Source organism: Puma concolor, chromosome F2, assembly GCF_028749965.1.
Source record: "Puma concolor isolate L17-30 chromosome F2, mPumCon1.1.hap2, whole genome shotgun sequence".
Lineage (NCBI taxonomy): Eukaryota > Metazoa > Chordata > Mammalia > Carnivora > Felidae > Puma > Puma concolor.
Genome location: NC_141684.1, coordinates 60,706,464 through 60,728,547, shown reverse-complemented (window position 1 = coordinate 60,728,547; position 22,084 = coordinate 60,706,464). Strand labels below are relative to the sequence as shown.

Sequence of the window (22,084 nt, the reverse complement as noted above, 5' to 3'; positions counted from 1 at the left end):
CCATGGAAAGTGAAACCATAAATATAAGGGAGACTCCTTTAAGGAAATAAAGAGAAAAATCCAGAATCCTATATCCAGCCAAAAAAAAAAACTTGCAAAAATGAAGATGAAATAAGGACTTCTTCATCCAACAAAGGCTGAGAGAAATCATTGCCAGTAGACTTATTAATACAAGTAGTTGCAGAGTAAGTTCTATATGCAGGAGTATGATACCAGAAAGAAATCCACACAAATGAACATGTATTCATGAATATGGATCGACACAAATAAATGAAGCATACTGAAAATGGTAAAAATGAGGGTAAATATACAATGCTTTTTTCTCATTTTAACCACATAAAATGATGACTATATAAAGCATAATTAGTGATAATAAATAAACAATAAAAAATAAAGCTCAAAAAACTGTAAGCTTTATACTATATACAGAAGTAAAATGTATGACCACAATAGGAGGTCTTTGAAACATACACAGTATAATCACAATTGGAGGTCATAGAGGCATACAGAAAAGTAAAATCTATGACCATATTAGTGGTCAAAAAGAAGAGTGTGAACAAAGAACAAATGGGTAAAGAGAAATAATTGGTAAGATTTAAATCCAACCATATCAATAACTATAAAAAATGCAAATGTTCTAATTACCCTCAACTAAAAGACTGTCAAAATAGATTTTAAAAAGCAAGACCCAATTATATGTTTTCTAAAAGAAAGCAATTTATTTTTTATATGAAATTTATTGTCATATCGGTTTCCATACAACACCCAGTGCTCATTCCACAAGGTGCCCTCCTCAATACCCATCACCCACCCTCCCCTGCCTCCCACCCCCCATCAACCCTCAGTTTGTTCTCAGTTTTTAAGAGTCTCTTATGAAAAGAAAGCAATTTAAATGTAAAGACACAGGCCAAAATGATGGGAGGAAAATATTCCATGCAAACACTAATCAAAATAAAACTGGGATGGCTATTTAACATCAAGACAAAGCAGAATTCACAGGAAGGAATATTATCAGGAATAAAGAGAAAAATCACATAGTAATAAAGGGGCCAAGTCATCAAAAAGACATAATGCCGTGTGTGTGTGTGTGTGTGTGTGTGTGTGTGTGTGTGTGTGTGTGTGTTAACAACAAAGTTTCAAGGTACACAAAACAAAATTGACAAAACTGAAAGAAATGGACAAATCCAAATTTGTAACTGGAGACACTAACAATAAGAGAAGATGACAAAAAATCAAAAGCGATATATGACTTGAAAGAAGTCAAAAGGAAAATTATAACGCATCTTGAATTGAATGAAAATAAAAACTCATCTTGTCAAAATTTGTAGGACAGAACTAAATCAGTACATAAAGAGAAGTATACAGCATTAAATCTTATATGAGAAAAGAAGAAAGTTCTCAGATCCACAGTCTTAGCTTCTAATTTACAAAGCCAGAAAAAGAACAGAAAATCAAACCCAAAGCTAGTAAAGGAAGGATAAAATAAAGAGTAGAAATCAATAAAATTGAAAATAGAAAAATGGAGAAAATCAATGAAACAAAACCTGGTTGTTTGAAAAAGATAAAGGAGTGCCTGCATGGCTCAGTCAGTTAAGTGTCCAACTCCTGATTTCAGCCCAGGTCATGATCTCATGGTCACAAGATCAATATGGGCTCCACACTGCACATGGAGTCTGCTTAAGATTCTCTCTCCCTCTCCCTCTGCCCCTATCCTACTCGTACTTTCTTTCTCTTATAAAAAAAAAAAAGAAAGAAAAGAAAAGAAGAAAAGAGAAGAGAAGGAAGAGAAGAGAGAAAAGAAAGAAAAGAATACAAATTAATAAGCTCCTAGCCATATTGATAAGGAGAAAAAGAAAACAAACAAATTACCAATAGCAGGAATGAGAGAGGGAATATCACTACAGATGCTATAGCTATTAAAAGGATAACAAGGAAATGTTGTGAACAATTCTGTACCAATAAATTCAACAACTTAGATAAAACGGACAAATTGCTTGTAAGATTCAAACTGCCAAAGATCACTCAAGCAGAAGTAGATAGTCTGTAGAGCCCTATATCTATTTTTTTTTTAATTTTTTTTTTTAACGTTTATTTTATTTTTTGGGGGGACAGAGAGAGACAGAGCATGAACGGGGGAGGGGCACAGAGAGAGGGAGACACAGAATCAGAAACAGGCTCCAGGCTCTGAGCCATCAGCCCAGAGCCCGACGCGGGGCTCGAACTCACGGACCGCGAGATCGTGACCTGGCTGAAGTCGGAAGCTTAACCGACTGCGCCACCCAGGCGCCCCTATATCTATTTTTTAAAACTCAATTTAGAGTTAAAATCTTCCCACAGAGAAAACCTTCCCCAGATGGAAGGTTACCCCACTGGTAAATTCTACCCAAAAATTAAGGAAGAAAGATTACCAAATTCTTCCAAACTTACTATATGAGAAGCATTACCCTGATACTGATGCTAAAACCAGACAAAGATATAACAACAAAAGAAAAATATAGATCATACATGCAGCCATAAAAATCTTTTAAAATATTAGCAAATCTATTCCACAAATATACAAAAACATAAGTAATACATCATGATCAAATGGGGTTTATGTCAATCAGGCAAGCTTAGTTCAACATTCAAAAACGAATCAATGCCCATCCATCAGGATGGCTACTGGTTAGAAAACAAGACAAAACAAAAACAAACATCTACACACACACTGACACACACATGTATAAATGTTAGCAAGGACTTGGAGAAATTGGAACCCTGTACATCACTGGTGGGAATATAAAATGATACAGCCACTATTGAAAAGAATTTGGCTATTCCTCAAAATAGTAAATGTACAATTACCATTTGATCAAACAATTCCACTTCTAAGTATATACTCAAAACAATGAAAGTAGAGACTTAAAACAGATACTTATACACCAATGTTCATGGCAGCATTACTCACAATAGCCTTAAGTTGAAAATAACCCAAAATGTCCATCAAAAGATGAATGGATAAACAAAACGTGATATATCCATACAACATAATATTATTCAGGCTTTAAAAGGAATGAAATTCTGGGGCGCCTGGGTGGCTCAGTCGGTTAAGTGTCCAACTTCAGCTCAGGTCATGATCTCCCGGCTCGTGAGTTCAAGCCCTGCATCGGGCTCTGTGCTGACAGCTCAAAGCCTGAATCCTGCTTCAGATTCTGTGTCTCCCTCTCTCTGTGCCCCTCCCCCACCTCTCAAAAATAAATGAACAAAAATTTTTTTTAAAGGAATGAAATTCTGGTAGATGCTACAACATGGATGAACCTTGAAAACATGCTAAATGAAATAAGCCTGACAAAAAGGGGCAAATATAGTATGATTCCACTTACAGAAGGTTCCTAGAAAAGGTAAATTCATAGAGATAGAAAGTAGAACAGAGGTTACCAGGGGCTGAGTAGAGAGAAGAATGAGGAGTCAGTGTTTAATGGGGTACAGCTTCTCTTTGGGATGATGAAAATGTTCTGGAAGTAGATAGTGGTAATGGTTGCACAACATTGTGAATGTACTTAATGCCACCGAAATATTCACCTTAAAATGCTTAAAATGGTAATTTTTTAAATATTTTACATAAATTTTAAAAATGTCAGTGAAATTCACTGTAACAAACTAAACAGAAAAATTATATTACATATCAATAGATGCAGAAAAAGCACTGGGCAAAATTCAACATGCACTGATAATTAAAGAACAAAAAACAATCTTTCAATAAAGCAGGAATACAAGGAAATATCACCTGATATAGAGTATCTATGAAGAAAACCTACAATCATCATGGTATTTATAATGGTGAAATCTGAATAATTTTCCTTTTAAAATGGGGAGCGAGGTAAGGATATCTGCTTTCCTATTCAACAAGCAACTACTTCTATTCAACGTTGTACCAGTTGTTCTATTCAGAGCAATAAAGCAAAACAAATAGATAAACATATACAGATTGGAAAGGAAGAAATAAAACCATCTTTATTCATAAATGACACAATCATCAATGCAGAAAATCCCAATCTACAAAATAAACTATTACAATTTATAACTCAGTTTAGCTGTGTCGTAGATTACAAGGTCAATATCTAAAACCCACTGTGTTTCTATACACTAGAAAAGAAGAATTGGAAATTGAAATTAAAAACCAATACCATTAATAACACATCCAAAAACATGAAGTACTTAGGGATAGATATAACCGCTGTGTAAGATATTTCTATGAAAAAGTACAAAACATTGCTGTGGGATATTTCTAAAAAACTAAAAAAATGGGAGAGCTGGATCGTGTTCATGGACTGGAAGACTCAATGTTAAGATACCAATTTGTGTGAAATTGATCTATATATTCAATGCAATTCCAAAGAAAACTTCCCCACTGGCTTTTTTTTTTCTTGGTAGAAATTGATTCTAAAATTTCTATGAAAATGCAAAAGCTCTAGAGTAGCCAAAATATTTTTTAAAAAACAGAACAAAGAAAGAGTTCATTATCTGATTTCAAACCTTACCTAAAAAGCTACAGTCCAAATACAGTTGTAATGCTTCAGGATAGACATAGGGATTCATGGAACAGAACAGAGAATCTAGAAGCAGACCCACAAATATGTGGTTAACTGCTTTTCAGCAAAGGTCCTAAGGGAATACTATGAAAACAGCATTAATCTTTAAAACAGTTGATGCTGAAACAATTGGATAACCTATGTGGAAAAGGAGGAAAGGAGAGGACAGGAAAGAAGAGAAGGAGAAGGCAGGGGAGTTCTTTATCTGATACGGGATTTGTGTCCAAAATATGTAAAGAACTGTTACAACTCAGTAAGAAAGCAAACAATCCAATTTTTAAAGAGACAAAACTTTGAACAGCCTTTTCAGGGAAGAGATATGAATGGAAAAGAAATACATGATAGGATATTCAGCATTATCAGTTATTAGGGCAATGCAAATTAAATTCCAATGAGATAGCATTATATGCCTACTAGTATGATCAAAGCTATCAAAACCAACCATACCAAGAGCTGGAAAAGATGTGAAATAACTGGAGTCTCAAACACTCCGTTGGGAATACAAAATGGTAAAGCCTCTCTGGAAAACATCTTCACAGTTTCTTAACAAAGTTATAACATGTTCTTATTATACAACTATGTACATAAAGAATACACTAGAGAAATACACACATATAAAGACTTATACATGAATGTTTATAACCACTTAATCTATCATAGCCTCAAATTGGAAAGAGCCCAAATGTTGGTGAAGAATAAAACAGTAACAAACAATAAAAAAGAACAAACTAATGATAAATGCAACAACATGGATGAATCTCAGAATTATGAAGCTAGACACAAAAGCCTTCCTAATGTATGATCCAATTTGTATGACATTCAGGAAATGCAAAATTATAGGCAGAAATTAGATCAGTGCTTGCTAGGGCCTAATGAGAGGGGAAGAGATTAACTACAAAAGGGAACTTTTATGGTGTAACAGAAATATTATAAATCTTAATTCTGGTGGTGGTTAAAGAATGTGTACACACATATAAAGACACATATGTCAATTCACTGAACTGCACCTCAATAAATCTGAAATTTTTTATGAAGTGGGGACATATTAGTATATATGCATAGAATATCTCTATAAGGATATTTATTTCTATTTATCAAATCCCTATATAACATTCACTATATTTCAGACAGTATCCTAAATGCTGTACAAATATTAACTCATTGTGGGAGATGCTATTCAAAAGAGAGGTTAAGAGCCAAGGGTCTCAGGATAAAGTAAGACTACTTATTCTTTCGTGTTATTTGAATTCTTTCAGCCATGTACACATCTTGTTTATTTAAAAAAAAAAAAAAAACTTTTTAAAAACTCTTTTGCAGGTTTTTAAGTTGCTTCTCCACAATCACTGCAGATCTTTTATTGACAAATCAGTGTATTCAGTCCTTTCCTTTTTTGATCTCCCTGCAACATATGACTGCTACCTATTTCTTAAAGTCATTCTCTTCCTTTTTACAGGTTTTCTTTCCTCCTCTGATTCCTGTATCCCCCATGCATATTATCTGCTACTGAAAGCATATCACTTACACTTCAGAAATACCCCTGGTATCTTTACCCTCTCTTTTCTCCACCACTGCCTGAGTCCAGACCCTCAGTATCTTTTACCTGAACAGTTCTGCTAGCCTCCTAACTGGCCCCTCTGCCTTCAGTCTCATCCTGCTCAAATACATTCACTATGTTACTTACACGATTGTCTTTTGAAGAATGTAAACTGTATCGTGTCACTTTCATATTCAAATCTTAAATTAATAATTCCTCAAGTTCTTTAACTCACATAAAAATAGTGGTCTCAGCTATTCCTGACTTTCCAGATTCATCTTCATGTTCTGTAGGTTCTAGAATACTATAATTTTTGTTATATGAGTAACGCTCCTTACTGTTAACACTTACAAGGTTAGTTTCTCGAGTGTAGGGACCAGGTTTCAGTCACCTTGTTATCTTTAGTTATAAGTGTTTGGCTTTTAGCTAGGTGCAATGGGAAATTTTATGTGTCAACTTGTCTGAACTTTGGTGCTTAGACATTTGACCAAACATTATTCTGGGTGCTCTGTGAGAGGGTGTTTTTGGAAAAGGTTTACATTTAAATCACTGAACTTTGAGTAAAGTAGATTTCTCTCCATAATGTGGGTGGGCCTAATCAGTTGAAGAACTAACTAGAAGAAAAGGATGACCTCCCCTGAAGCAAGAGGGTAATCTCCAGCAGAATGCCTTTGGATTCAAACTTAACTCCTGATTCGCTAGCCGGCTGACCTCTCCCTCAGACTGTGGACTAGCTAAGCCTCTATAATTCCATGGGCCAATTCCTTAAAACAAGTCTCTGTGAGTGATGTATGAATATGTATATATATACATACACACATACATTATATATACATACACACACATATACATCCTGTTGGTCTGTTTCTCTGGAGAACCCTGACCAATAATACAAAGGGTATATAAAAAATGTCTTTCAAATTAAAAAAATTAATGCTGACTTTTTGTTCTGTTTTATTTTCACTTAACATACAAATATATGCCTATGAGATTTATTTTGACGTATTTTTATAAATCACTCACTAGTTTTAAGTCAATATAAATGTGTTAAGTTAAAACAACATATACACAATATAAGAACTACAGAATCTTGAACACATGTTGGGTTTCACGTTACAAATACTTTTAAAAGAAGAAAAAGCATTGACTAGCCAGGTTATAAAAACAGAATTGAAATCTCTAGCGATACCACACAGACAAATAATTCTTAATCGCTGAAAATAATTGCCTAGGTATTCACAGCTGTCTTAAAAAGAAAAGTATATCTCAATGTTTTTTAATAGATGATTTTGTTTTTACTCTGAATTTCAGAAACGTATTCCTGTATAAACTGAAAATATCTCTAAAAAATAGAATCCTTATATGAGAAAATGTCATGGAAAAAAGTATATTGTTTTTGATAGAAATAATTATTAAGCTGGTTTTATGACTTTTCATTTATTAAAATATTAATAAAAACAATTTCTACATGTACAAAGATACAATGACAATACAAAATGAAATTAAGCCAGTTCCTGCCAAATTATCTGCCAAGGCCTGAATTTGGGGTTCTCTGCTTCTCTTGCAACAGAGGTAGGTGTTAATGATGTCATTAACTGCTGCAGAAGAAATAGGGGACCATGAACATAAGTCTTGGCAGAAAATAAACACCCTCTGAGTTTACTTTTAAATTTAAAGTAAATAGAAAAATTAGTTTATAGAGCGCCTGTCCAGTACAGTTCCTGCCCTAAAGGGATAACTCAGGATCTTTATTTCTAGTGTTTGCAGCTGTATTCCAGAAATGAAGGCTAACAGTCTGTGTTCTTTAAAAAGCACAAAAGAAAACTGTGGCTATCTGGCAAAAGCCACTAGTCAATAAGCTAAAAAATTATTCAGCTGGTATTATATAAAATATTCAATGATACAAAAAATAAAAATATACACGATATTTAGTATATGCCAATTATAAGAATATAATATTTCATCTTAATATTAATATATAACACCCCATAAACAGATGTTACTTTCTACCTGAAGAATCTATGTTTAAAGATACAGAGTACTGACTTGAGGGAAAAAAAAAAAAACTTTTGACTTCTACCTTTAAACTAATTAACACATTACTTAAGAGTCAAAAAAACAATGGATTTGCTCATTGCTTTTGATATTCTGACAGGACAGGTATATGCACACGTAAAGTTAACTCTTACCTTATCAAGTTGATCTTGAAGACTAGTGGATGCTTTATAACCAAGCTGTAACAGCATTGCTTCTGCAGCATTTTTTTTGGCTATCTTTTTGTTAGGTCCTGTTCCAGTAGCAACTTCATTGCCTACTTTGACCTGGTAGGATTAAAGTAAGAAATGGATGGTAATTGCTTTGGTAAACAAGAACTCCTTAATACCCAAAAGCAATGTGTTATGCTCTCTAGCATTCACAAATGTAAAGTTCAGTCCAAAATGAAAACAGCAGTTAAGCTAGTCTCCCAATTACATAAAATAATATACACAAGTGAAAATATATGTGGTGAAAAATATGACAATATGGTCCTCAAAATGGCAATGGGGGTTTATCCCAGGGTGATAGAATCTTAAATGACTTTTACTTCCATACATAGTTCTATGTTACTTGATTTTTTAAACAAAAATACTTCTATAAGCAGAAAAATAAAATTCACATTACAACAGAGTTTATGTTGGTTATGACTACATTTAGCATTATCTAAGTTAATATACTAAAAGACTGAAATTCATGGTGGTGCAATTCAAAACAATGTTTACATTGTATCCCAAGTTTACAAAGGTTTATATTAAATAGTTCCTGAGAAAAATTAATATACAAAGGTTAATTCAATATTGTGGTTAAGAACAAAGATTTCCAGGTCAGAACTGGGTATGAAAATTCAATTCTACTACTTCTTAACTGTATGAACTGATTCAAATTAGTCAACATCTCTAAGCCTCAGTTTTTTTCATCAATAAAAGAACGGTAATACATCTATGTCACTGTATTGTTCTGAAAATTAAATAAGAAAATGTATGTAAACTACACTGTAGAATAAATCATAACTGGTCAATAAACAGCTTTTTATTATTAGAACTATTCCACAATTACCTTTTGCAAACCATTGATGAATACACACACACACACACACACACACACACACGTATTTAAATATACATCAGCCATCTCATATCCACATATACATTTTCTGAATTAGGTAGAGCTTTTAATGATGCATGTGCCAAAAGCTAATGCAAATATAAAAATTATAGCGGAAAGCAAAAAGGAAAAAATAAATAATTTTTTAAAAGTAAAGAAAGCAAGAAGTATATAGCATTACAAGGAGAAATAAAAAATACACAACTACAGTGGGATTTGTTTTTATACACTGGTCTCAACAAATGATCAAAGCAGCAAATAAGAAAGAAGATAAGCACAACTTTGGGAATGAAACAATTAAGTCTGAATAATCTATGGGCAGAGAAAAAATCCCAATAAAAACTAGAAAATATTTTAAATAAATAATAATGGAAATACAATACATCAAAACCTGAAGCATGCAGCTAAAGGATCTAGAAAAATTATATAGCCATAAAAGCTTAGAGAAAGGCAGGAAAGTAATGACCTAAACATCCAGCTCAAAAAGTTATTAGAGCAAAACGAATCCAAAGAAAATGGAATAAAGACAAGGAGGGAAATTAAGGATAAAGAAAAAATACAATAGAGAAATTCAAAAAAAGCAAAAGTTGGTTCCCTGAAAAGACTAATAAAATGATAAACCAAAGTTAAGACTGATCAAGAAAAAGCAAGAGAAGACACAAATAAGAAGAAAATGGGAGATTACTATAGCTTCTGTAGAATTAAAAAATAATAAGGGATACAGAGTATTTTAGCTAAAAACTTTTGAATACTTAGAGAAAGTACAAAAATTCCTGAACAATACAAATTACCAAAACTGGCACAGAATAAACCCAGAACTGTAGAGCTCTATAACTACTAAAAGAAAAAAATTAAAACAATAATTAAAAACGTGTTCATGAAGAAAATTCCTGAGAGCTTCTCCAGCAAGTTCTACCTAATATTTAAGAAAGAATAATGCTAACCTTACAAAACTTCACATAATAAAAGAAAAAGAGAAATCAGTCCCCAATTATTCAATGAGGTATCAGTTTGATTCTAAAACCCAACAGGAACAATTTAAGAAAGAAAATGTACAGACCAATTTCATTCCCAAGTATAACTGTTAAAGTTTAAACTGCATAATATAGTATATTGAACAAAGCAATATATAAAAAGAAAAATCATGATGAAGTCAGGTTTATTCCAGAAATGCAAGATTGGTCTAACATTCGAAATTCAAGTAAAATCAATCAGTGGAATCTGCTATATTAACAGATTGAGGAGACAAAACATATGGTCATCCTAACAAATTGAGCAAAAGCATGTGATAAAACTCACCATACATTCATAATAAAAACTCCTAGCAAACTAAGGAAAACAGGGAACTTACTTAATATGATATAGGGCATTCTGCAAAAAGTCTATAGCAAACTTCAACAAACATTATACTTACTGTTGAAATTTTGATATTAGAAACAAGACAAAGATGCCCTCTATTTTTACTAGTATTTAACATTTTACTACAAATCCTAGACAGAGCAATAAGACAAGAAAAAAACCATAGAATTAGAAGTATAAAAACAAATTGTCATTATTTGGATATATGATATTTATATAGGAAATCCAAGAATATCTACAACTAAATTATAAGACTTTATGAGAGTGTAAAGTTTTCAATGTATATTATAGTATACAAAAGCCAACCACATTTTTCTAATGTTTATTTATGTATTTATTTTTGAGAGAGTGAGAAAGCCTAAGTAGGAGGAGGGAAAAAGAGAGAGGGAGACACAGAATCTGAAGGAGGCTCCAGGCTCTGAGCTGTCAGCGCAAAGCCTGACACAGTGCTCAAACCCACAAACTGTGACATCATGACCTGAGCCGAAGTCAGAAGCCTAACCAACTGAAACACCCAGGAGCCCTAAGCCAACTGCACTGTTATATCCCATCAACAATCAAGTAGAAAATTATTAAAAGATACCATTTACATTGAATGAAAATCAAATACCTATGATGTTTAAGAACTTTATATAAAAAAATAATAAGCACCGAGAAAAATTAAGATAAACCTAACAGAGATACGCCATACTCATGTACTTAATTCTCAATATATCAATTCTCTTCAAATTGACCTATAAATTCAATGAATTACCATCAAAATCCCACACATGATTTTTACAATACTTGACAAGCTGATTCCAAAATTTACACGGAAATGCAAAGTACTAAGAACATTCAAGATCCTATTGAAGAGAAACAAGGTGGGGGCATTATTCTTCTGGATGTCTACACTTACAAAGTCAACATGAGGGAAAAGACACATAAATTTGTCTGCATTAAAATAAATTACTTCTGGGGGTGTCTGGGTGGCTCAGTTGGTCAAGCATACAACTCTTGATTATGGCTCAGTTCATGATTTCACACTTGTGAGATTAAGCCCAACATCGGGTCTGTGCTGATAGCACGGAGCCTGCTTGGGATTCTTTCTCTCTGCCTCTCTCCACCCCCAAAATAGACAAATAAACTTAAAAAAAAATTACTTCTGTTCCTCAAAAGAACATCACTAAAATTGGGGGGAAAAAAAAAAAGGAAAGTCACAACACAAGAGGAGATACTTGAAAGGCCACGTAACTGAAAAAGACTTACATTCCAGAATATATAGCAGATTCTGATAAATCAATTTTTTAAGAGTTATTTATTTATTCTTTAATATTTATTTATTTTTGAGAGAGAGTGAACAAGCACAAGTGGCAGGGGGCGGGCAGAGAGAGGAGACAGAAGATCCAAAGCAGGCCCTGCACTGACAGCAGAGAGACCTGTACGAGACTCAAAGTCATGGACCGTGAGATCATGACCCGAGCAGAAGTTGGATGCTTAACCAACTCAGCCAGCCACCCAGGCATACCCAAATCAATTTTTTTTAAAGCTAGTAGAAAAATGAGCAGGAAAGCTGAACAGGCAATCTATAAATGAAAATTTGATGTCACTATGCTTTGCTTTAAAAAAAAATTAGCTTCAATAGTTTCATGCCACCTTAATAAAATTTCACAATTACAATATACTGTGTACTCGTAATGACCTGGTATGTTGTACAACTAATCCAGCTTTCGGATATAAAGCATGACACTTCTACACACAGTTTTGTTTTCCGGCTCTTGGGTGAAAGCATAACTGGCTATTTCACTTGTCTCAGAACATACCAGTTTCCATCTGGTGTCCACACTTGTGTACTGCTTGCCATTTATTCTTACACCATTATTTCAGTTTGATTTGTGTTACCATTTCCATCACCATGTTAAAGCTTCAGTGAACCAAGTACTTCTAACACAGTGGTTAAAGAACTTAAGTATAAACAATGTGCAAATTATACGACAAAGAAAGTCAAGATGAACTAAATGACATAGTTGTATATGAAACACTGAAAACATATTCTTTACAGAGTTTCTGTAACAACTATCACAAATGTTACAGTTCAAATCTGTGCACTGTCTTTGAAACATTTCATTGCTCTTTCTTCTAAAACTAGAAACCAGCACATTATGACAAATCAGCAGTAGTTTATGGACTTCCCTCAGAAGCACTGATCTAATACTTAATACTGTCCACAGCAGATCCCTGGAGCTGGGTGAACACATACTATCTCCCATATCTGTGCTGGCCTGCACCTGACCTGAATATAGCAGGCCCTAGGTATAATGTGCTTGAGTACCTGGCTAGAGCCAGGCCTCTGCTACCTGTTATTTTTTCCAGTGTTTGGTTAGTTCCCAGCTTCACCAGCCCCTGTGTTGTTGCTGGAATGCTTGCTAGCTAACAGAGTAGGCCAGCTACGTCAGAAGCTTCCTCTACTGCTCTGAGGGACAAAAGACTTGCCAAAGTAAATGGAAGCAGGATCGGTCAGCAGGGGGGAAAAAAAAAAAGTTTCAGCTGTTTTGACATGCTACATACACCTCACGAGCTCTCATTCAATTCTTTTGCTGCTTCATCTCTAAATCTCATTTATCTACCCAGGCCTGATGCTCTTTGACTCCAGTCTCCTGCTCTTGGGTAATGTTGTTCCCGACTCAGCATTCATGTTGGATCTGTATCTGCCAGCTTTCCATCTGACCTATTCTGACACCTTCAAGACTTACTTCTAGAACCGGTACTTCCAGATTCATTTTTCCCATTCTCCTACCCCTCACCTCACACAAGTTGACATGGTGGCATGGTTCAAAAGGTTGCAGGTAATTATCCCAGAGTTATTTGCTAGTATCGAAAAAGAGGACTGTGCTGAAGGACTTTGATTCCTTGCTAACAAACACAGTGAACATTCAACAAAATAAGTCACATAATTATAAAAGCATGTAAATGTGTAAGTAAGCAAGTAAGTACGTAAGTAAACTTCATAAGCCATCTTCCTCAAAAATTCACAATATTTTTAAATTATTACAAATAATAGTTTTACATTAAAATGTTGTCTACAAAGAAGCTCAATTATTTTGCTATGCAATAACTTTAAGACTGCCAGGTTTTTATATTTAAACAAATTATTTAAATAAGTCCTCAAAAAAAGTAAAAAAAAAAAATAGTTCTAAAGTGGCATTTACCAGACTTAATTGATTCACTTTCAATGAGTCACAAAAAAAATTGATGGGCGTGCCTGGGTGGCTCAGTCGGTTAAGCATCTGACTTCAGCTCAGGTTGTGATCTCATGGGTTCATGAGTTTGAACCCTGGTTCAGGGGAGATCCAGTCCCACTTGGGTAGAGCATGAGCTCTGCATTGGGTGAGCTCGAACCCCACTTCAGGTAAAAATAACATGAGCCCCACTTCAGGTGAGCCCCGCTTCTCTCTCTCTCTCTGCTCCTCGCTCACTTGCGCCTTCTCTCTCTCTTAAAAAAAGAAAAAAAATAGGAGCACTGGGGGGCTCAGTCAGTTAAGTGTCCAATTCTTGGTTTCAGCTCAAGTCATGATCTCACCATTCATAGGATCAAGCCCTGCAATGGGCTCTGTGCTGACAGCGCAGAGCCTACTTGGGATTGTTTCTCTCTCCCTCGCTCTCTGCCCCTCCCCTGCTCTCTCTCTCAAAATAAATAAACATTAAAGAAAAAAAAACCAAATATAATAGATGAAACTTGCTTTATGCATTTTTTAAAACCTGAAGACCTTAATCAGAGGTAGAAAAATTAACTCATGATATATAATAATAGAATGTGCTGATATACAATTTGGTGTAGTTGTCATTATTTTCTCATTGAAAACTTAAAATACCTCTTTGTTTTTTTTTTTTTTTTTTTAATTTTTTTTTTTTCCAACGTTTATTTATTTTTGGGACAGAGAGAGACAGAGCATGAACGGGGGAGGGGCAGAGAGAGAGGGAGACACAAAATCGGAAACAGGCTCCAGACTCTGAGCCATCAGCCCAGAGCCCGAAGCGGGGCTCGAACTCACGGACCGCGAGATCGTGACCTGGCTGAAGTCGGACGCTTAACCGACTGCGCCACCCAGGCGCCCCAAAATACCTCTTTCTAAAATAATAAAAAGCTTTAAGAAATACACTCTAGAAATAAACACCTAAAAAGCTTTGAGAAATATACTCTAGAAATAAACACCCAGATAATGTTCAGAGATTTTCCTTGTCTAATAATCAGTACAAGTAACTGCATCTACTTTATAACACACAAACTTACCTTTTTTTTTTTTTTTTTTTTTTTTGGTAATAGATAAATATGGGCATATTATCTCTGGATATTTTACTTCCACATTCAATTATAACAAATGATAACATTGCTTAAGTAGTTTATACAAAAGCCTTTACTTTGATAAACTTGCTGCAATACTATAATGAATCCACTGGGGCTTCCAGAAGGGGAAAAAACAATATGAATTCAGTGTGAAAACATTTAAAAGCACAGCCAAATGTTCCCATTTGACTAGAATGTTTATGAATACCCATAAAATGGAAACTGACCTAAGACATTCTAAATTCCTTTTCAAAAGGGGTACTCAATATACTCCACAGAAAAAAAATTGTTTAATAAAGTCAAAGCCAGTTTTCATCCTAACACAGGTCTAAATTTTAGGTGATTTCCACCCCCCCTCAGGTTTTAGAGTTCTAAAAATATTTCCTAGAATTCTTTAAAGCTAAGCATGTAAAAAGAAAAATAGCGCCCATATTTTACAAAGTAAAAGACTAGAATAAAACTGTTCTGGGTCCTAATGACATCTAGACAGTACTGTGCTTACTACCATAGAAGTATTCCCCCCTCTTCGGATATTGAGGTTCCCATCAGAAGTTTTCATCTCCAACAAAAGCCCAAGATGCTAGCTCTCAATCAAGCAAGAAGGCAGCAAATGTACAACAAAGGTTTTTTAAGGTACTACTATATACATAAACTATATTAGGTACTCTGAGATAAAGAAACGTGGAGATTAGGGGCGCCTGGGTGGCGCAGTTGGTTAAGCGTCCGACTTCAGCCAGGTCACGATCTCGCGGTCCGGGAGTTCGAGCCCCGCGTCAAGCTCTGGGCTGATGGCTCAGAGCCTGGAGCCTGTTTCTGATTCTGTGTCTCCCTCTCTCTCTGCCCCTCCCCCGTTCATGCTCTGTCTCTCTCTGTCCCAAAAATAAATAAACGTTGAAAAAAAAAATTTAAAAAAAAAAAAAGAAACGTGGAGATTATAAATTGGGAAAGAAGGTAAAATTTAAATATGCATGAGTAGTTAATCAATATGAGATACTATGTATTAGTGCCAAAATATCTGCAACATGGTCAACACTTAACAAATATCTGTTGGTTTTAACTGGATTAATTAAAAATGAGATCTATGAGTCTAATTGGAGAAAGTTGCTTTGACAAGCCAATTATAATAAAAACAGTTTGGGTACAGTAAGCAGAATTTCAATATAGACTGAGTATTAGATGATTCTAATCAGTATGAATCATGCCTAATGTAAAAACACAAAAGAAAAACTTCCATATTTTTTAGGGATATACACTAAGTATGCAGGTTAAAATGATAGGTGGCTAGATATTAGCTTTCAAATACTTCAAGAAAAGAAGAAAGAGAGGGAAGGAGGAAAGAAAAATTGATAGCTGAAGTAAGTGTGGCAAAAATCTTAATTGTTGGGTTTGGATGCTGGGCATATTCCTCATATGCTATTCGTATTCCAATGTATTATTATTTGTAGTAAACTATTAAGTATATCCACCTTTGGGTATGTTTGAAAATTGCATAATAAGAATTAAAGGTTTCTTCACTACTGGGGCTTGAGTTGGCAAATGAAGATGAATTGGTAGAATTTTAAAAGGAGGGGGGCGCCTGGGTGGCTCAGTCAGTTAAGCAATCAATTCTTGATTTCAGCTCAGGTCATATCTCACAGTTCATGAGTTCGAGCCCTGCTACAGGGCTCCACGTTCCCTGCTTTGGATCCTTTGTCTTCCTCTCCCTGCCCCTCCCCCACTTGAGCTCAAGCACTTGTGCTCTCTCTCAAAAATAAGAATATTAAAAAAAACTTTTTTAAGTAAATAAATAAAAGGAGGACATATTAGGCATTGTGCCTCAATACGAAATCTCTAAATCTCTAAATGCCTAAATCTCTCAGCAATTCTGAGTCCCTCATTCCTCACCAGCTAGCTTTCTTTTCCTAATTTTCCTGATAACCCAAAAGCTCATGCTCTTGGCCCTGTTCCATCTTCTACATCTATTTTCTAAATTATGTTTCTAATTCCATCCGCATCCTATCCCCAGTAGTTAACAGCCCCTGACTGCAAAGCGTAACCTAAGTTAGAGATAGGCATTCTGAATTATACACTTTGTGGTAAATAACCTGTGTGAACTCACAGTCCCTTCAAAAACCCAGATGGTCTACTCTAACATGTCCCTGACACTTGAATGTTTCAGCCAAGCAGCAGGTGGGCCTGGAAGGAATGAATGTTATTAGTTCCTAGTTTGCCTTGCCCCCACATCTTTATTCCAACCTGGGGGTTTCTAATTTTTTTCAGTAGTTACAAAATTGTTTTCTAATACAGAAGTTAGAAGTACCTGCATCACAAATTCCCGACGCCGAGGCATTCCTCTTTCTGAAAGCAAAACATAATCTGGCTCCTTCTCCTTTTTGGCCTGTTGAATTTGAGCCAGGCGGCTAATGGGGTTCATTCCTTGACCATACTCTGGTCCAGCCTAAAAAATAATTTGAGAAAATTTCAAAATATGCTTACAAAACCTATTATCAGATCCTTTAAGAAACAATGGTTCTCCCCTCATCTTCTGTACCCCAAAACCATGACTAGAGAAGATAATGCAACTAGAGAGTCATTTATGAAGATTTATAAAGGTAAATCATAGAATGGATCTGAAACTAAGACTTCTATGGGATTTAGGGCTCAAAGGCATTATTGATAACTTGGGCTAAGGCTGCTTTTAAACTCTTTAATATATTAGAGTTGCTTCACAACTTCTGTTCGTCAAAAAACACCAAAAAGAAAGTAAGAAGATAAGCCATGAGCTGGGCAGAGACATTTGCAATATATATAACTAAAAAAAAAAGATGTATCCAGCATCTGAAATATATTTTTTAAAACTCCTAAAAAGTATTAAGACAATATAAAAGAAAAATGGGCAAAGGAGATGAATAGATATTTAACAGAAGAAAAACATATGAAAGGATAATCAACCTCATTATGACTCAGAAAGTGGGGGTGCCTGGGTGGTTCAGTTGGTTAAGTATCCAACTCTCAATCTCGGCTCAGGTCATGATCCCAGGGTCATGAGATTGAGCCATGTGTCAGGCTGTGTGGAGCCTGTTTTGAGATTCTCCCTTTCCCTTTGCCCCATTCCCATTCTGCACACACATGCGCTCTTGCCCTCGCTCTCTCTCAAAAAAAAAAAAAAAAAAAAAAAAAAAGACTCAGAAAATGCATGTTAAAACCACAGTCAGATACTATTTCACACTCATCTATTTGGCAAAAATTAAGAGTCTGACAGCCCTGATTGGTGACGATAGGGAGTAACAAAAACTTATACACTGCTGGATTGCCTGGCTGGCTCAGTCAGAAGAGTGAATCCTGATCTCAGGGTTGTGAGTTCAAGCCTCACATTGGGTATAGAGATTACTGAAAAAGTAAATGAATAAACTTAAAAAAAAAAAAAAAACATCTTAGGGGCACCTGGGTGGCTCAGTTGGTTAAGCATCTGACTCTTGGTTTCAGCTCAGGTCATGATCTCACGGTTTGTGCATTTGTGCCCTGAATCAGGCTCTGCACTGATAACATGAAACCTACTTGCAATTCTCTCTCTCTCTGTTCCTCCACCACTCTGTCTCTCTCTCAAAATAAATAAACTTTTAAAAAATCCTTATACACTGCTGATAATATAATTTGGAAAAGAATCTGGCAATGTCTAGTAAAGCTAAAAACCAGTAGCCTCTTCAGAGACATATAAATACCCTTAGAAAATGGTTTCCCATATGTGCTAGCTCATATATACAGGAATATCCATAGCTGCATTATTTGAAATAGCAAAAAACTGGAAATAGCCTAAGCATTTATCAATAAAATAATAAATTATCTCATGTTAATACAGGGGAGTGGCATATAGCAGTGAAAATGAATTAAGGACAGCTGCATGCCTCACAATGAATGAAATTCAGAAAAAAACTTTAAATAAGACAAGAAAAGCAAGCACAGAAGAATACAGTATGATATAATTCATGTAAAACCCACTGAAACGACAAAACACTGCTGAAATTAACCAGGATCTCAATAAATGAACAGACACATGTTCATGGATCAGAAGACTTAATATTCTTAAAATGTCAAGTCTCTTCAAACTGATCTATCAATTCATTGCAATCCCAATCAAAATCCTACCATACTTTTGTAATCCTTAATAAACTAATGCTAAAATTCATGTGGAAACACAAAGGACAGATAACCAAAACAACTTTGAAAAAAAGAAGAAAGTTGGAGGATTCACACTATCTGATTTCAAGATTTATTATAAAGCTATGGTGATCAAGACAGTATGTGTAGTATTGGCATAAAGAGACAGAGACCAGCAAACACAGCAGCATCCAGAAATAGACCCATACATATATATGGTTAACAGATTTTTGACAAAGGTAGAAAAGCAATTCAATGGGAAAGGGTAGTCTTTTCAACCACTGGTCCTGCAACAACTGAATATTCATATGCAAAAAAAAACACACAAAAAAAACCAAAAAAACCACAAACTTAAATCCGTACCTCATTATCATTAACTCAAATGGTTCACAAACTTAAATGTAATATCTAAACTATAAAATTTCCAGAAGAAACACAGGGGAAATTTTTGTGACTTGGTTAGGTGACAATTTCTTAGATACAACACTGAAATCATATCCCATAAAAAATAATAAATTAGACTTCTTCAAAATTAATAATTTCTGTTCTTTGAAAAGGTTAAGTCACAGGCTTTAGAGAAAATATCTGCAAACCATATATCTGATAAAGCACTTGTATGTGGAGGGGAGCGAAATAGGTGAAAGGAATTAAGAGGTAAAGACTTCCAGTTATAAAATAAGTAAGTCATAGGGACATAATGTACAGCACAGGGAATATAGTCAATGCTATTGTAACAACTTTGTATGGTGACAGATGGTGTCATTTCATAATGTCTAAAAATATTCAATCACTATGATGTACCCCTGAAACTAATGGGATACTGCATTTCATTTATGATTCAATAAAAACATAAAGAATTCTCACTGAAGAAAAAAAAAAGAACTTGTATCTAGAATGTATGAAGACCTCTCAAAATTCAATAATAAACTTATTATTATTTACATTTTATTATTTTTATTGTTATTTAAGTTATTACTTAATGTTTGAAGTGGTCAAAAGATTTGTTTTGTTTTTTTTTTTATTTATATATGAAATTTATTGTCAAATTGGTTTCCATACAACACCCAGTGCTCATCCCAAAAGGTGCCCTCCTCAATACCCATCACCCACCCTCTCCTCCCTCCCACCCCCCATCAACCCTCAGTTTGCTCTCAGTTCTCAACAGTCTCTTATGCTTTGGCTCTCTCCTACTCTAACCTCTTTTTTTTTTCCTTCCCCTCCCCCATGGGTTCCTGTCAAGTTTCTCAGGATCCACATAAGAGTGAAACCATATGGTATCTGTCTTTCTCTGTATGGCTTATTTCACTTAGCATCACACTCTCCAGTTCCATCCACGTTGCTACAAAAGGCCATATTTCATTTTTTCTCATTGCCACGTAGTATTCCATAGTGTATGTATATAAACCACAATTTCTTTATCCATTCATCAGTTGATGGACATTTAGGCTCTTTCCATAATTTGGCTATTGTTGAGAGTGCTGCTATGAACATTGGGGTACAAGTGCCCCTATGCATCAGTACTCCTGTGTCCCTTGGATAAATTCCTAGCAGTGCTATTGCTGGGTCATAGGGTAGGTCTATTTTTAATTTTCTGAGGAACCTCCACACTGCTTTCCAGAGCGGCTGCACCAATTTGCATTCCCACCAACAGTGCAAGAGGGTTCCCGTTTCTCCACATCCTCTCCAGCATCTATAGTCTCCTGATGTGTTCATTTTGGCCACTCTGACTGGCGTGAGGTGATACCTGAGTGTGGTTTTGATTTGTATTTCCCTGATAAGGAGCGACGCTGAACATCTTTTCATGTGCCTGTTGGCCATCCGGATGTCTTCTTTAGAGAAGTGTCTATTCATGTTTTCTGCCCATTTCTTCACTGGGTTATTTGCTTTTCGGGTGTGGAGTTTGGTGAGCTCTTTATAGATTTTGGATACTAGCCCTTTGTCTGATATGTCATTTGCAAATATCTTTTCCCATTCCGTTGGTTGCCTTTTAGTTTTGTTGGTTGTTTCCTTTGCTGTGCAGAAGCTTTTTATCTTCATAAGGTCCCAGTAATTCACTTTTGCTTTTAATTCCCTTGCCTTTGGGGATGTGTCGAGTAAGAGATTGCTACGGCTGAGGTCAGAGAGGTCTTTTCCTGCTTTCTCCTCTAAGGTTTTGATGGTTTCCTGTCTCACATTCAGGTCCTTTATCCATTTGGAGTTTATTTTTGTGAATGGTGTGAGAAAGTGGTCTAGTTTCAACCTTCTGCATGTTGCTGTCCAGTTCTCCCAGCACCATTTGTTAAAGAGACTGTCTTTTTTCCATTGGATGTTCTTTCCTGCTTTGTCAAAGATGAGTTGGCCATACGTTTGTGGGTCTAGTTCTGGGGTTTCTATTCTATTCCATTGGTCTATGTGTCTGTTTTTGTGCCAGGTCAAAAGATTTGAACAACACCTCATCCAACCTCATGTGCTACCAAACACATAAACAATGCTCAATATCATTAGCCACTGGAGTAATGTGAATTAAAACCACAATGAAGTATCAATACACATGCATTTGTACAATTGAAATTCAAGACTATACTATGTATTAGAAAGGATGTGCAGTAACTAAAATGATGGCTGCTAAGAATGTAAAATGGTATACTCATTTTAAAAAACAATTGACAGTCTCTTAAAGGTTGAGTATATGCTTACTAAATGACCATGCCATTCACTCCCAAGCATTTACCCAAAAAAGAAAAGGAAAACTTATGGGGCACCTGGGTGGCTCAGTTGGTTGAGTGTCCGACTTCAGCTCAGGTCATGATCTCGCAGTTCATGAGTTCGAGCCCCACATCAGGCTCTGTGCTGACAGCTTGCTCAGAGCCTGGAGCCTGCTTCGGATTCTGTGTCTCCCCCTCTCTCTGCCCCTCCCATGCTTACACTCACTCGCTCGTGCTCTCTCTCTCTCTCTCTCAATAATAAATGCTAAAAAAAAAAATTTTTTTTAAAGAAAAGGAAAACTTACGCCCATAAGACATACACACGTGTTCACAA

At 35.4% G+C, this 22,084-nt stretch overlaps 1 protein-coding gene across 15 annotated transcripts in view; it reads right to left on the bottom strand.

The window, feature by feature from the left end:
• Positions 1 to 22,084, bottom strand: part of STAU2 (staufen double-stranded RNA binding protein 2) — a 312,929-nt gene that overhangs the window by 163,983 nt on the left and 126,862 nt on the right. For all 15 annotated transcript variants that reach the window (XM_086695695.1, XM_086695693.1, XM_086695694.1 and 12 more), the window contains 2 exons: positions 17,229 to 17,366; positions 8,295 to 8,426 (listed from right to left, as the gene is read on the bottom strand). In XM_086695695.1, the coding sequence (XP_086551821.1) occupies positions 8,295 to 8,426; positions 17,229 to 17,366 (270 nt within the window). The remainder of the gene's footprint in view (positions 1 to 8,294; positions 8,427 to 17,228; positions 17,367 to 22,084) is intronic.